The sequence below is a fragment of the Pseudorasbora parva genome, chromosome 19 (assembly GCF_024679245.1).
Source record: "Pseudorasbora parva isolate DD20220531a chromosome 19, ASM2467924v1, whole genome shotgun sequence".
In the NCBI taxonomy this organism is placed as follows: domain Eukaryota; kingdom Metazoa; phylum Chordata; class Actinopteri; order Cypriniformes; family Gobionidae; genus Pseudorasbora; species Pseudorasbora parva.
This window is the reverse complement of record NC_090190.1, coordinates 8,038,374-8,053,255: the sequence shown is the minus strand read 5'-3', so window position 1 is coordinate 8,053,255 and position 14,882 is coordinate 8,038,374. Positions and strand designations below refer to the sequence as shown.

Here is a 14,882-nt window from a genome sequence, read left to right as displayed (position 1 = left end):
GACCAAATATTCACATAAGGGTTCAAACCCAGACTCTGACCAGGCCAAAACACTTCTTGGTTGTCTTTGGGCAGGAGCATTGTCTTGCTAAAAAAGAACATCTGATCATTCCTTGTCATTAGATATGTTTTCATTTGTGGGAAGCAAGCCATTCTGCCATATTCCAAAGCATTAAATTACATTTCACAGTGAAGCAGCTCACCAATACCAACAACTACATATACTACATATACAACAAAGCTGGGCTTCCATCCAAACGTAAAGCGAATCTTATCAAAGTTCGCAAAAAAGAAAAAACAAACAAATGAAATGGGTTTGTTCCATCAAGTATTGGTAACCTAGTAACCAAAAGAAAATAAAACTCCCTCAGTGAAATGTGCTTGTAGTGGCTTGAGAAAGTGATATGAAAACATTAAACTGGGAATACAGTAAACACCAAACTAATAAAGCATACCGAAAAGCAGATGAGTCCAGAATATGAACGAAACATCTTTAATTACACGTTAAATGTTTTCCTGTCATAGAAAACACTTATAATGAGGCTTACTGGACCAACAGTAAAAAAACCTAAAAAACAACAACAACATAATGTTATACATTATTAATAAAACACAGGCAGGTTTAGTGATTTGCATAAATCTGTACTCACACATTGTTATACGGAGAGGGAGAACAACAAGCTCTCTCACCCTAAACACACATTTCTGTTCTTTCTTTCATATTCCTGGCTCATCTGCTTTTCTCCACATAGTATGCTTTAATTTATTTTTTATTTTTTGACAAACAGACATACAAACCATAATAGTGCAGTAACTGACAATCGAGTGATACATAATTCCAGAAGTGAAATAAAAGTGTGTAAATGTATAGTGTGTATAGTGGGTGTAGGTGTGAGTGTGTGTGTGTGTGTGTATTCATGAGCAAAATTTCCCATTTACTATTTATTATTTTATAACTACCATCACTCCTTTATCACACCACCATCATTGTATTAGTCAGTCCCTTTTTCTATGTAATATTTATCATTGTCACCACTTTTAATTGATTAATTAATTTTAGATAATAATATAAGATAACCCCCCAAACATCTTTTCAGTTCCTATACTGTCATATACTTTTTTTTCTTTTTCTTTAAATGCTTTAAATGTTTTAATATCATCATTAGGCCACATTAAGCATTTTAAAAAGTCTCCATTAGGGGAAACTGGCATTAGTCACGGGTGGGTTCGCTAACGTCACAATTTATTCGGCAAATGCGTTTCCATCTCCCATTATATGCATTCACTCTTTTTGGCACAAGTCAAAAACCACTTCATTCGAGCGCAAATTACAAAACGTTGCTTTTCCATCCCTCGTTTCTGATGCGATACTTCAAAATGCACATAAAAACAGGGTTATGGAAACATAGCTAATGACACCTCTTCCTCCATGCTTCATTATTTTTTTATTATATTTCTCAGCAGATTTTCCAAGACACCGTTCTGAAGCATCACCATGCATGCACTCAGTGTTTCATTGTGATTCATCACTCTACACAAAACTTCCATATTCAGCCAAAAACTTAATTCTGTTTTTGATGTTTTTCTGAGACAGCAATGGCTTTTTAAACAGTGCACTTGACCAATAATTTGTGGTTAAAAAGACAACAAAAAGCTTAATGTTTAGGCATTTTTAGCTTGGCCAATTTTTTGCCCATAAGCGTACATAATTATTATAAAACAGCATTTAAAATTGAGTGAAGTGCATCATGTGACAGCCATGTGAATAAAATCCTTAAACTACTAAATCTTCTAAAATGGGAGAGAAATGCTTCCAGCACATAACCCTGTACAGCAGGATCAACATCTGATACAGCCAATTCAAAATCATCAGAACACTCACAGAAGGGTCTTTGTAAATATATTCAACTGCGTCTTTGTCTTTAATCAGACATATAATTTTGTTAAATTCGTATTACAACCATTATTTCAGTCTTTTGCCATTTCTCTTCCACAGTCTCTATCTAATGTTTTACTTCATTCAGGGTTATGAGTTGCAGAGGAGCATAGCACAGTTGAGAACAGACCAACAGGCTCATTGGAACAATGTTCCATTTTCCAAAACTCCCAAAACTTTTTTAAGTCTCTGAGTCTGCATTGCAGCTATAAATTAACACTAGTGGCAGTGAAACACAAAATGGTATTCCTTTACCACAAATTACGATTACGGGGGCAGATTACTGTAAAAGGTCAAAGTTTATTGAGGTCACAAGTTCACATATTGTCTTTTATTAATATGAAAGACAGTATGTGAACTTCTGACGTCAAGAAACTATATTCTGACATTACATAACCAGCTATGCTGATAACCCATAACATTATGACCACTGACAAGTGAATTGAATAACACTGATTATCTCTGCATCACGGCACCTGTTAGTGGGTGAGATATTAGCAAGTAAACATGTCCTTAAAGTTTATGTGTTAGACACAAAAAAATGAGCGCAAGGCTTTGAGTTTGACAAGGGCCAGATTGTGATGGCTAGACGACTGGGTCAGAGCATCTCCAGAAATGCAGCTCTTGTGGGGTGTTCCCGGTCTGCAGTGGTCAGTATCTATCAAAAGTGCTCCAAGGAAAGAACAGCGGTGAACCGGTGACAGGGTCATGGGCGGCCAAGGCTCATTGATGCACATGGGGAGCGAAGGCTGGCCTGTGTGGTCCGATCAAAAAAGATGAGCGTGAGCAGTGTTGTTGCCATGCTGTTGACACGCTGAGCCTTCTTGAACATTATAATCCAAATATAGCACTCTGTGCTGCACATTTCACGGAGGATAACAGTTCCCAATTTAAAAGCTGAAGTAGTTGTTTATGGGCCACAAAAAACATGTTTTATTCTTTGTAGATGTGTTTTCCTAGCCTGACAAGCCTGACCCACATCAAGATGTTTGGTCTGGAACCTCACCATAGACAGGGCTCAATCCGAGAGGCGGGACAAACGGTTGTCTTTCAAACTCCCTCTGCACGAGATAGGATAGCGCTACACCAACCAGAGCAACGAAGGTGAAAAAGAGCTTGTTGATAGATTAAACATTCACCGTATCCGGTCGGCTAAACTCCGAACACATCTTCCCTTTTTAAGAATGACTTCAGTGCCGTTCTTTGTTCTTTTCTCAGAGAAAAGCTTAACTCCAAGTCTTCCAGGATCGCGGTCAAAGCTGATTCGAAAGACCGCCGCCGTTCGCCAGTTTCTGTGTTTACTAGAAGCACGCAAACGCAACTCGGCCGTCGTCATTATGGCCCCGCCTGCCGACTCTATACACGACGTGATTGGCCCGTCCAGATTGTGAGGAGTACAGCTCAGAGGGGTATTGAGAGTTCCTAGACGACACTCGCGGGCAGATTAAATTTGCTGCCGCTAGGGTGCGTCTAGATTTCTAGTCTAGTGTTTTCCATGATTAGTTTCTATAATTATTTTTATGCAGTAGCAAGGACATAAACAAAGGCAAACACTGTTTGGCTCTGCTAGACAGTTACCTAATTGCTAATTCAAATTTGTCCGACTTTTTTAATACAACTTTGAATGTTGTGGTTTGTTGGCGCTTAAGTGATCAGTTTAAATTCAGGAAAGCTAAACACGGTTTTGTTTGATATAGCCACTGTTTGATATGGCCACTGGCTTAAATTGATAAGGCAATATTGATGCCATTGTTTACAGTACACTTGAGAATATGCAACTACATGTAATGGTAAGGGGCGGGCGTGACATTTCCAGACAACTTTCACTAGGCATGGCAAATCACAACTTACGGGGCCAACTAACCAATCTAAGCCCAGGAAGGGGCTTCATAGAACCAGGAAGCTATCCAGCTGTTTTTACAAGAAGGGACGGTGTAGAATAGTTTGTTTTGAAAATGTTTTTTTTGTTTTGTTTTTTTTTTTAAACAAAAGCATGAACCCATGTTACATTGCACTCCATACACACAATCAAGCCTTCGAAAAAAAGAAAAGAAAAAAAAACTTATCAACTTATTCGTTCAGATTCATCAATTCAGCATTAACCTTATAGTGCCTCTACCAGACAGTAAGGCCAATGAACAAGCAATGAAAGTGTTTTTAGCAACATTCACTGGACATTACAAAAAAAGCAATGTAATATTTTGCAGAAATGCCGACACATGAGTTTTTCCCAATGAGCCCCTGGATTGGAATAGAAGTACATTGGCTCCTCAGTGAGAGAACGTGAGGGTCTATAAGGGACAGTTATCGTGTCCTCCTGCACTCACATCCTCAATCCACTCCAGCCTCCACTGTGAGATCTCCATGACAACCGCAGAACAAGAGAATGCAAATGAGCCTCATACCAAGGTGTTCTGGGAGAAAAGGTCACGCATAAAATCACTTCCGTTCTCTGATTTCCACTTCAAACACAACCTGTCCCTCAAACACAATCAAACTGCTACTAGTAAAAATGAATAAAGGAACCAAAATGACGACACACATTGAGAAACCAATAAGTGTGAGCAATGACAGGCATAAAGATAAAAAACAGCCTTTTAATGGGGCATGCACAGTTCCAGCAGCTTAATGAATGGATAGTTAAAAGATGGCATTTGTTGAACTCCAGAGATTATTATAGCTCCTTGTATTACTCCATTGATTGCAGCTCAACTCTAAATTACAGACTACTGAAGTGAGCTTCAGCCAAAACAAGAAGAAGCTTAAAGGAAACCATCAAAGGAAATCTATATTTGAAACACTGTTTCTAGATGAGTTCTTGTGGCTTCCTATCACAACAACACAATATCTGGTCCGATTTCTTAGTGCGCTTGTCAATCTCTAAAGTTGTATCAATGCATTTAGCAAACACATTGAACCAGGAGCCAACATTATCACTTAACAAAAGGCAAATGAGTAAAGCTGGAAAAACAAAATTTACAACAACTTTTACCTCAGTGCACTGAAAACCCTGACTAAAGCCCTATTCATACGGTTATTGTTTCTCATGGGGTTGTATCTTGTATGGTATGTTCAACATTTACAAGGGGCTAGTCTGTGATTTTACAGCCATCCAATTCTAGAATGTCTGTTTTTGTCCCACCACCCAAGTAAAATTCTCAGGCAAAATTGCCTACTGTTTTTTTAACAAACACAGAGGTCGTGTGGTAATTTAATTGTCATCCAAATACACATCTGAGTTTATCAAAAGAGATCAATTTAAAATGTTCACTTCACGGTTTACATCATTGTTGACCAACAGATCACTGCAATGACCGCATGCAAATTACAGCGAAGATGAATTCTAAAGATGTAGTAAGTTTATTAGTGAAATGCTGGAAAGTATTTAAAAGAACAATATTTCATCACTATTTCACCTCAGAAAGTGGGAGCTGTTAAGAACAAAAAGGAGAAAAAAAGAGAAAAAGAAAAGGTTGTAAACATTTGAAATGGGCCGCTATTTTGGCAGCAATATGCGGAACAAGTTTTTTTTGACAAAGTCTGCAACTCATATTTTGACTGGTGATGAGTGTGGAACAGTTCTCGCATTACACCACCTAAAACAAAATCATTAGAAAGTAAATCACAAGCCATTTCATTGAGAGACTGGCTCATCTTAATGCTGCAAGTGATACAATGGGCAGTATTTTATCGATCGAAGCACATGGTCTGAAGAGCATGGCGCAGGTGTACTTCGGGAACGTCTGAATCTACTTGTGCTAGTTTAACAATGGGAAAAACGGTCAGCACGTCAGGCGCATGGTCCAAAAGGGTTGTACCTAATCTCTTAAGGAGTCTTTTTTTTTTTACAGTGGGCGTGTTTTGGATGTAACGTGCAATAAACCAGTCTCATCTCCCATTCCCTTTAAAAGCCACGTGCATTCAAGACCATTTATATCACCAATATATGGTGGAATTTTGTGAGCGGAAAGACTGAACGCTTCTCCAGAGAGGAATGCTTTTATTTTTAATATTTAAAAATGTTTGTCTGGTGTGTGTGTGTGTGTGTGTGTGTGTGTGTGTGTGTGTGTTACACCCTGTGGTTAATAAGTGTAGGTGGAACACGCATATAGGCACATATTACTAATGCGCCCTTTAAAGGTGTCATGAACTGGCTTTTTTATTTTTGTATACTGTTGTCTGAGGTCAACTAATGATGTTCGTGTGGTCTTCACATTCAAAAACATCATAACTGTATAATAGCAAATAAGTAATAGGCTATTTTCTACACTGGTTTTGAGGCTCTCTCCAAAACGCTGAGTTTTTATGGGCATGCCACACTGGAGACTTGGAAGTAAACGTCCACGGCTAGGATTGGATAAGATTTGCATATTTAATAAGCTTAAGCTCCCTTGTCAGTTCACATGAGGGAGAGGAGAGATTGTTTTGAAAGCGGCAACCGGAATGATTTTCTCGATCACAGGGCTCATAAACGTCTTTATCAAACACAAACAATGATTTATTTCTCATCCACCAGCAATTGATTGGACTATTATTTTTATATTACACATAGCCCGCACGATCGGTCGAAATAAGCGCGAACCGTGCTCTCTCACACACACACACACACACACACACACACACACACACACACACACACACACGTGAGTGCGCGTGCCGCCCTTCAAATGTCAAGTCGAGAGACAACAGGACAGATCAAGAACAGAATACTATGAGATTCATCGGCCTGCCAGGCTTTGCAAGCCCTGGCCCATACGTGTCTGAGTCCAGCTAAAGGTATGTTTCTGTTAGACACGTACACATAAGCAAAACTATCTATAACAATGCAATACTATTACATATAAAAACACATTTTACTCACGCAAGTGTGTTGCACAATTCCTGTCAGATCCAAATCCAGAATTGACTGGAGATTAGTGTTGTCACGATACCAAAATTATGACTTCGATACGATATCAGACTAAAATATCGATATATCGATACTAAATCGATACCACAGTAAATAAATAAATTAATTAATTAAATAAGATAAGATAAGATGCGTAATATGACAACAGAACTTGTTATTATTCATTGTTATTTTTTACTAAAAATTCATGTGGCCAGCATGTTCCTTAGGGTTGGGCATCGTTTTGATTTGAACAATTATTGATCAATTGATCAATTACTATTAAAATTATCTCACAATTTTTTGCTATCTCAATGTATTTTTTACAATGGGGTAATTGTGTTGCAATAGCTTACACACAGCACAAGAAAGCTTGATTTCGAATGGTAAATTGAATTTAAAAAGACGAGTAAACAGTAATAAAATAAGAACAAATAAACAGATTACAAACAATAGCACAAATAAATGCAATAGAATAGAAGATACAAATTAAATAGACTGCTTTATTTTTTCAGGTAAGTCTAACATTCAGATAAGAAACTGAATTAAAAAAATGCATATTAATTACATTTAAAACAACATTGGATAATGTTCTTTGTAAAAAATTCAATAGCGTACAGATGAAACTATTAAAGTTACACAAGTAACTTTATCAGTCAAGAGCAGTCAAGAGCAGTTGATCGTTTGTCTTTTTGTAGTTTGAATAACAAATGACTGCGGTCCCTTTAAGACTAACAGACGCATGGATCCTAAACACTGTTCCTGTTACTCGTTCTTCCTGAACTGTTTGCGACTGTGGTTACGTTAATACTCTTCCAGATGTGCACTGATAGTTCTTTGAGTGTATTTGACCAATAATAAGCTGTAAAAGGAAGCAAATGTTTGCACTTGTATCATGTCAGAGGCGGCTTTATTACGGTAGGCTATGTGTGTGTGCGCTTCAGATGTGGAGCACGAAATCTGCAGGGATTAGTAGAATTAATTTATGTGCAGTCCCGCGCAAAAATCAGACAGATCACACACTAACACTAACACACTGTCATGAGGTAAGAGTCCAGCAGAACGCGCGTTCGCCGCGCTCAGAGGTTAACCGGGGTGAGTGAGAATATGCCGGTGTGTGTGTCAACTCGCTGACGGTCAGAGAGGAGGAGAGCGCAGCTGATATCGATACTGTAAAAACTGAGAATCGTATCGTTTCAGATATTCCAGTATCGATATATATCGAAATATCGATATTTTTGACAACACTACTGGAGATTTGTTTACAAATGATTCTGCAGTGAAATGAAGTGAATATGTCTTCCCCACGTGATCTGGAACTTCATTAAAAATAAAGTTCAACCACACATTTCTAATATTAGAATCTGAAGGAAGCTTATGCAGCAACTGTGTTCTTCCACAACCAGGAATAGCGCAATATCTTGCTATCTTCCTCGGCATGTTTATTGTTGTTGGCTATCTAGCACAAGCCGATTTGCTCCATGAGTCGGTGGGCGGGGCTACTGGATTAGACGTGCTGTAGATTCTCTAGAGGTGTGTTTCGTAGCGCTATGACATACGAATGAAGCACAAGATCGTTTTCTGGGCCTTGTGTCTATAAAAGCTTTTCTTTGACTAACAAGGAAGTTTTCAGCTCTGAAACTTAAGAGAATATTCTTATATTACTATGATTATTATTTATTACCTCATTAGTCTCATTATTCTTATATTACTTTTATATCAAAAGCTCAAGGGAAAGTTGATTTCTCAATTCATCACCACTTTAAATAACACAAAAAATACCGCCTTAATGGCGGTCAGTCACCTCAAAATAGAAAAACGCTAACAATGCGCCTGAATGTACCTTGTTTTCAGACCAGCCCGCCCAGAAGCAAACAGATGGGTGTGAGTTAATTTGCTATTTAAACAATGTGGCGCTAGACCTAGCTGAAACTAGCAGAAAACACATTGTGCCGGGTGTATGACAGGGCCAATTATGCAATGTTTGTCTCACAAACACATTTAAATAAAAGAAAAGAAAGCAAACAATGCACTGTCATGACCAATAAGAACTATTTAGGGTCAGTAAAGTTTCTCAATTCATCTTCCACTGGCAGGTGTGGCAAAAAAAGTTGGACCCTGGATTCAAAACACATGGCAGGCATTACACAATGTAATCACATGACACTCTTTAACAATAAGAACACTCTTCCCTATTACGCACAAAACAGCCAGAAAGCAAACAATCTCATATGCTAGTGGAAGCTTTGTCTTTCTAGCCTGTAAAGAGAAACAGGCTAGTGTATAATATGAATACTGTAATCCTTTGTAATGACTAACTTTCACACAATATGTCAAAGTCAGATGCCAGTTTCTGTCATGATTTCAACACAAAACAAAGTTTGTTGTTTGTTTTTTCAGTGTGAGCAAAGTACACAATGTAAAAAAATGCCATGTCAGATGAATAAACTAACCCGTTAGCCTTGCTTGACCACTGTGAGCTAGTGTTTACTGTATTGCCCTGCAAATACATCTAGGCCTTGTCTTGATTTTGACACAGAGTTGTAACTGAATTCAGCTTCTGCAAGCATACGCCCGCTCTGAATTGTACTGCTTGTGGGATCATTTCCTTTTTTCATGGCAGGGAACTCCTGTGACTGTACTACACAAGCTTCTTCTCTCCCATCTGCATATTGTGCAATAGAAAATGGAACAAATGTATGTTACACAATATTGAAACATATTGAAGCATTCAAATAGGGCAGAGTACATCTGGAATATGGTTTTGGGTGACCTCTCAAGCTCAGTACAAGAGACAGGGAGGGCTGGGAACAGATTACCTCCGACCAATAGCAGTCTGCCTCTCAGAATAAAGAGAAGGGCAGAACCCTTATGGGCTGGAGGTCAAACAGGGAAGTCAGCCAGCATAAAGTGTTTGGCAAGCAGAATCAGAGTAGCAGCACAATTTCGCCAGTTTGTGTGTAGTGTCATTTCTGCAATGTTGTGCAACACAAGTTCATGTGAAATGTAACCACAACAGCAGAAGTGTAATTCAGTATCATCTCAAATTGGCCCATAAACATTGCAAGAACAAAATTCTTATATGTGTGCACTCCTAATCTTTCATCAAAATAACTTCCCCTTTTGTTCGCAACGACATCTCTTCTCTAAAGAAGTGTTTAATAGCACAAGAGCATTTCTTTTCTAGTTTGAGATTATGGTATAGCTACAGTACATCACAATAGAGAAAAAAACACCATCACATCTTCCTTTACATGAAGATTTTGGCTGTGTTTAAGTCCAACTTCCTGTACCAAAAGAGAAATCATTTAATCCGATGTTTAATTTGAATAAAATAGACAGCCCTTACTGGAGTTACACATCTACTGAACTTTGCTCTCTCCCCCTCCTCTCCCGACCAGCCCACTGTCGGTGAGGTGTGTGTGTCGATGAGATGCATGCATGTGTGTGTGCGCGGGTGTGTGTGAGATGCACGGTGGACCCACTGTGAGGCAAGAGTGGGGGGACTCAAAATGTTTCTTAACTTAAAACACTTTTTTTTTTTTGCTTGTTTGCATTTTTAGTGTTTTACTACACAATTACCGTAAGTATAATGATATTATTGATATATTGTGTTGAGTAAAAAAATTCTGACCACAGTTAAGATTTTAAGAAATAAATCTACCTCAGTTTTAATAAATTGTTCACCTGTTTGGGAAGTGTTTATCAAGTTTTGACAATAAAGGATAGTTTAAACCACAGTTAACTGCCTTGTGAACATCTTTCACTCAGGAGTAAAAATATGCCTTTAAACTTTAAAGAAATAAAGAATTTACATTTATCATGATATTTATATTTATTGAGTTTTCTATAACTTCAGCTTGATTAAAGCCCACCAGCTCACAAAATGAGAGGATAAATGATAGTATGATTCATTAACAAGAATCGGTTCTTGTTCCTTTAAAGAACTTAAAGGGGTACTTCAGCGCTGGAAAGATGAATCTGTATTTAAACTGGGTCATTAATGTAGTAGAAATGTGAAATTATCTTTGAATTTGGTGCCTTCTAGACTGAGAAAAGACAGAAAATGTATTTTTGTCTCATGGGGATGAAAGACTACAATTCCCAGAATGCTTCGCTGCCCTGTGAGGCCATTCCCAAAGCCACCATTTCTGGATTACTGAGACTGAGTTTGAGAACAGACACTACAATTAAAAACTGAACGTGTCTGTTCAATATAATGAGTGAGTCACCGCGAGCAGGGCCGTTTCTAGCCTTTCTGGCACCCTAGGCAAGATTCATGTTGCACCCCCCCCCCCCCCTTTTTTCTTTTTTTTTCTTTCTTTTTTTACTATAACTTATAAAGCAAATATGACTGCCTTATTTCATTTGCATATTGTACATGCATTAATCCAATAATGTAGCTTTGGTTTATTATCACTGAGATCACAGATGTTGGGGGGGTTCGGGGGCATGCTCCCCCGAGAAAATTTTGATTTCTATGATCTACATATGTGTATTTTAAGATGTTCTGAAGGCCAAAAAATTAGATAACAATAGCTTGAAAACCATGTCACTCGGCGCCGCTGCGGATTGAGGAACGCAGTGACACAAAGACTAAAAGACGGGACGAAGCCGTAGCCGAAGCCTCGCGCCAGTTTCATATAACTTATGTTTTAAAGGTTAATCACATATTTTTTTGGGGGGGGGGCTGAGGCATAAGTTCATAAAAAAGGGCCTAGTGACGCCCATGGTTATGACAGTATTAGCCTACTTGATCAATTTACACTAAACAGCTATCTCTGATGTAAAAAAATATATATATTCAAATGAACTGCTATAATGTTCCACACCTGAAATGAGCATGGCGTGTGGTCCGTCCAGTACTAATACTCAGTGTAATGTTTTGCTCAATGTTATGATAGAGAGACCAGCTTAGTAGAGAACAAGTAACCAATGAGTAGGCTAACATACCTGTATATTTCGCTTTCTTTTTTATATTTCCTCTTTTTTCTTTTTACGATACTGAGTCCCTGATGGCTTTGACCTTTCCATGATGATGAAACTAAAGCACGCTGTAACGAGTAGAAATATAATGTGGCCCCTTTAAGAGTTGCGCGCGCTCCCTGGAAACGAAGTCTGCAGTTTGTGTATGTGCGCACTGAGTCTTGAGCTCCCATGTGTGGGGATTATTTTCTGTTTTCTGTTGCTAACAGTCAGTTATTCTGTTTTATTAAGTAATGCTGTGGACGGAAAGGGAGTTTGTGATGAGAGTTCAGCGGGGAATAAAGTGCGATCTGTTTGAATGGTAATCGCCTCCGTGTTTGCATCCACTCCAGTTACATTATCCGCATTTTTCACTCGGACACAAGCGTTACAACGCCACGGATGACGACGTTCCCTGCCGCCCTCTACATGATCTCATTTCATTGCAGCAGCACCAATATCACCATGGCGACTTCACTCCAATAATCGCAACTAATCATAATGCCTTGAGTTGAAATAGCAAAAGTACGAAATATTAATAATAAAATATATATGAAATAACTAAAAAATCTTGTTGGGGCGGGGGATCACTGGCGCCCCCCAGCTGTTGGCGCCCTAGGCGACCGCCTAGTTTGCCTATGCCTAGAAACGGCACTGACCGCGAGAGTGTCACAGCACTGAGCACTAACTGCAGGAGTCAGATTACATTTAATGTCACAAATGAGCTGATGAGCTGATTGAGTGATGAGAGCTGAGGTAATCGCAGCCACACTTGTGGCATACATTCACAATGCAAAATTAATTTGAGATGTTAAAAAACTTGCACTGCTCTCAGCATAGTTCAGTTTCCATGAATGCCTGCAGGTGCGAGCTAAGCTGTGAGTGCGATCTCCCATCCCCGATGCGCGAGTGGAAAACATGCAGAAAATGGCTCCTTCTGCTGGCTGTAGTCTTTAGCCTTTGGCCAAACATTCCAAAGATGACGCAAATTTTCCAGAAATAAAATACATACATTTCTTATCTAAGGGGAATATCATTTGAATATACTCCAGGGTTTCTACTGATACAAAGCCATATGCTAATCGTTGAAGTAACCCTTTAAAATCGATTCAGCAATTATCTTCTGTGTGCATGTGATTACGCCATCATGTGGTCCGACTCCTTACCCTATAAAACATTTTAATAAAGCTTGTATAATTTAATAAATACATATTCCTGTTTGTAATTATAAATTAAGTTGTGTTATTAAATAAGTCTGTTACAGCCAATCAAGTAATTTAATTAGAAATTAAATTACTGTAAAAGTTACATGCAGTTAGGATGACAAAAGTTATTTTAGAAAAGTATGTAATACTAAAATGCTAACCCAACCCGTTTCATTGAATGCTTGTTGATAAATACAACAGAGTCATACTCATGTTTACTGTACATTTTGTACAGTCTGTGTTTCCTAAAATTGTTCAAATGGCTTCCACAATATTCTGGTTTGGGAAACAGTCTGGCATTCAACTGATTCATCAGACAGATCCGATTCGAAAAGATGATTCGCTCACGAATCGGACATCAACACACGCCAAACTGAAGTAAAACACAGGCCTAATCCAAAACACTCGTACACAAACACTCAATATATACCTGCCAAATAAACTCCATTTCTAACTGCAGAAAAAGGAAACCGAAGTAAGAAGTGTTCAATATGCTCTTGTGAAATATAAACCTTACCTTTGGCGTGACAATCAGCGCAAAACTTGTTTTCCTCTGACGCGAGAAGAGATGTGAGAACAGCCTGATAGCGGTCAATGTCTTTGACTGATTTACCCGTCATCTTTACAAATCAGTTTCTCTCTGACTACCTGGTCTGTAACAGTCCAGAGCGGCTAAGAAGATGTTCAGATGTTTGTCCGTTAGTGAAACACCGGGAGGCGGATCGCTGACAGTCACAACCGGCTGCTGCAGATGGAGAGAATCACTACTGCAGTCTACTGTGCTGGCTTCCGCTAATCTTACCAGGAAGAGGACAAAGCTGTGAACCACGGATCATATAAAAACAACACCATATTCTTCTCTACATTCACTAGTCCTTGACACCCAACTTTTCACCCGCAGTATCAGAGACACACCGAGCACGCGAACGCTACACTTCAGTAATAACGTTACTCATCTCAGTTCTCCTCACCGGTGGTCGGCAGACATGTGCTGTTTAGAAAGTTCAGTATCTAAAAGATCTAGACTAAATCCAGCGTCAGATAGACAATTGCTGTCGTGATGTCTGCTGTTCACTCCAACAGAATTACAACCGCTTTGTGTAATTACTAGAAAAGGGGAAATTACGCCCCCCTGCGGGGAAAAGCGACACTGCGCACATCCGTTCAACGTTCATTCATGTTCGTCTTGTCGACATTTTTTTTTTTTTTTTTTTTTTTGTCTATGCTTGTCACACAATGTTTTAAAGTGATAGTTCACCCCCCAAAAAAATGTCCCTGTGATTTACTAACAATTCGGATATATTAAAATATGTCCTGGCTAGTCAGCTTTATAATGGCAGTGAATGGCAGCCTTGCCTTACATGCCTGATGAGGTTCATGAGACCGAAACGTTGCTAATAAAATGTTTTTGATTTTTGCAAGTATTTATAGTGTGCGGGATTTCCTTTGTTTGTTTATTGAGATTTTCGGACCTGGGTATCCTTTGTCCTACGCACCTATTCATCAGCTACAGGTGTGTGATGGTAATTGTGCACTAAGTGAATGGCAGCCTAAAATTTGACGATGACGTCGGCCGTAGTGTAAGCATTTTAAACTGCAAGAGGCGATACACTTTCTTCAGAAGTTGTATGGAAGGCGGTCCACCAGATATTTTACTTTATAATAGCGTGTTAAATAAAGATATTTTTCTTACACAAACCCATCTATTTGCTATTATATTTTTGGGCGAACTGTCCCTTTAAGAACTATAAATACAATTGTACAAAGATACGTTTTCAATAACATTGGTTTTGTATCGATTTTAAATACCAAATTAGTTTTGTTATAGCTGTGAGCACAATAAAACCACTCGAATACACACAGGCAACTGATAAAAGTAGATTTGAACA

General features: G+C 38.6%; 1 protein-coding gene across 2 annotated transcripts in view; it reads right to left on the bottom strand.

Annotated features, from left to right (window-relative positions):
* smap2 (small ArfGAP2) overlaps positions 1–14,079 on the bottom strand; it is a 34,193-nt gene extending 20,114 nt beyond the window's left edge. The window contains exon 1 of one of the 2 annotated variants that reach the window (XM_067426252.1): positions 13,511–14,079. In XM_067426252.1, coding sequence (XP_067282353.1) covers positions 13,511–13,613 — 103 coding nt within the window. In that variant the 5' untranslated portion in view covers positions 13,614–14,079. The remainder of the gene's footprint in view (positions 1–13,510) is intronic. The other variant, XM_067426253.1, reaches the window with a different exon arrangement.
* Between the last annotated feature and the right edge of the window lie 803 nt (positions 14,080–14,882).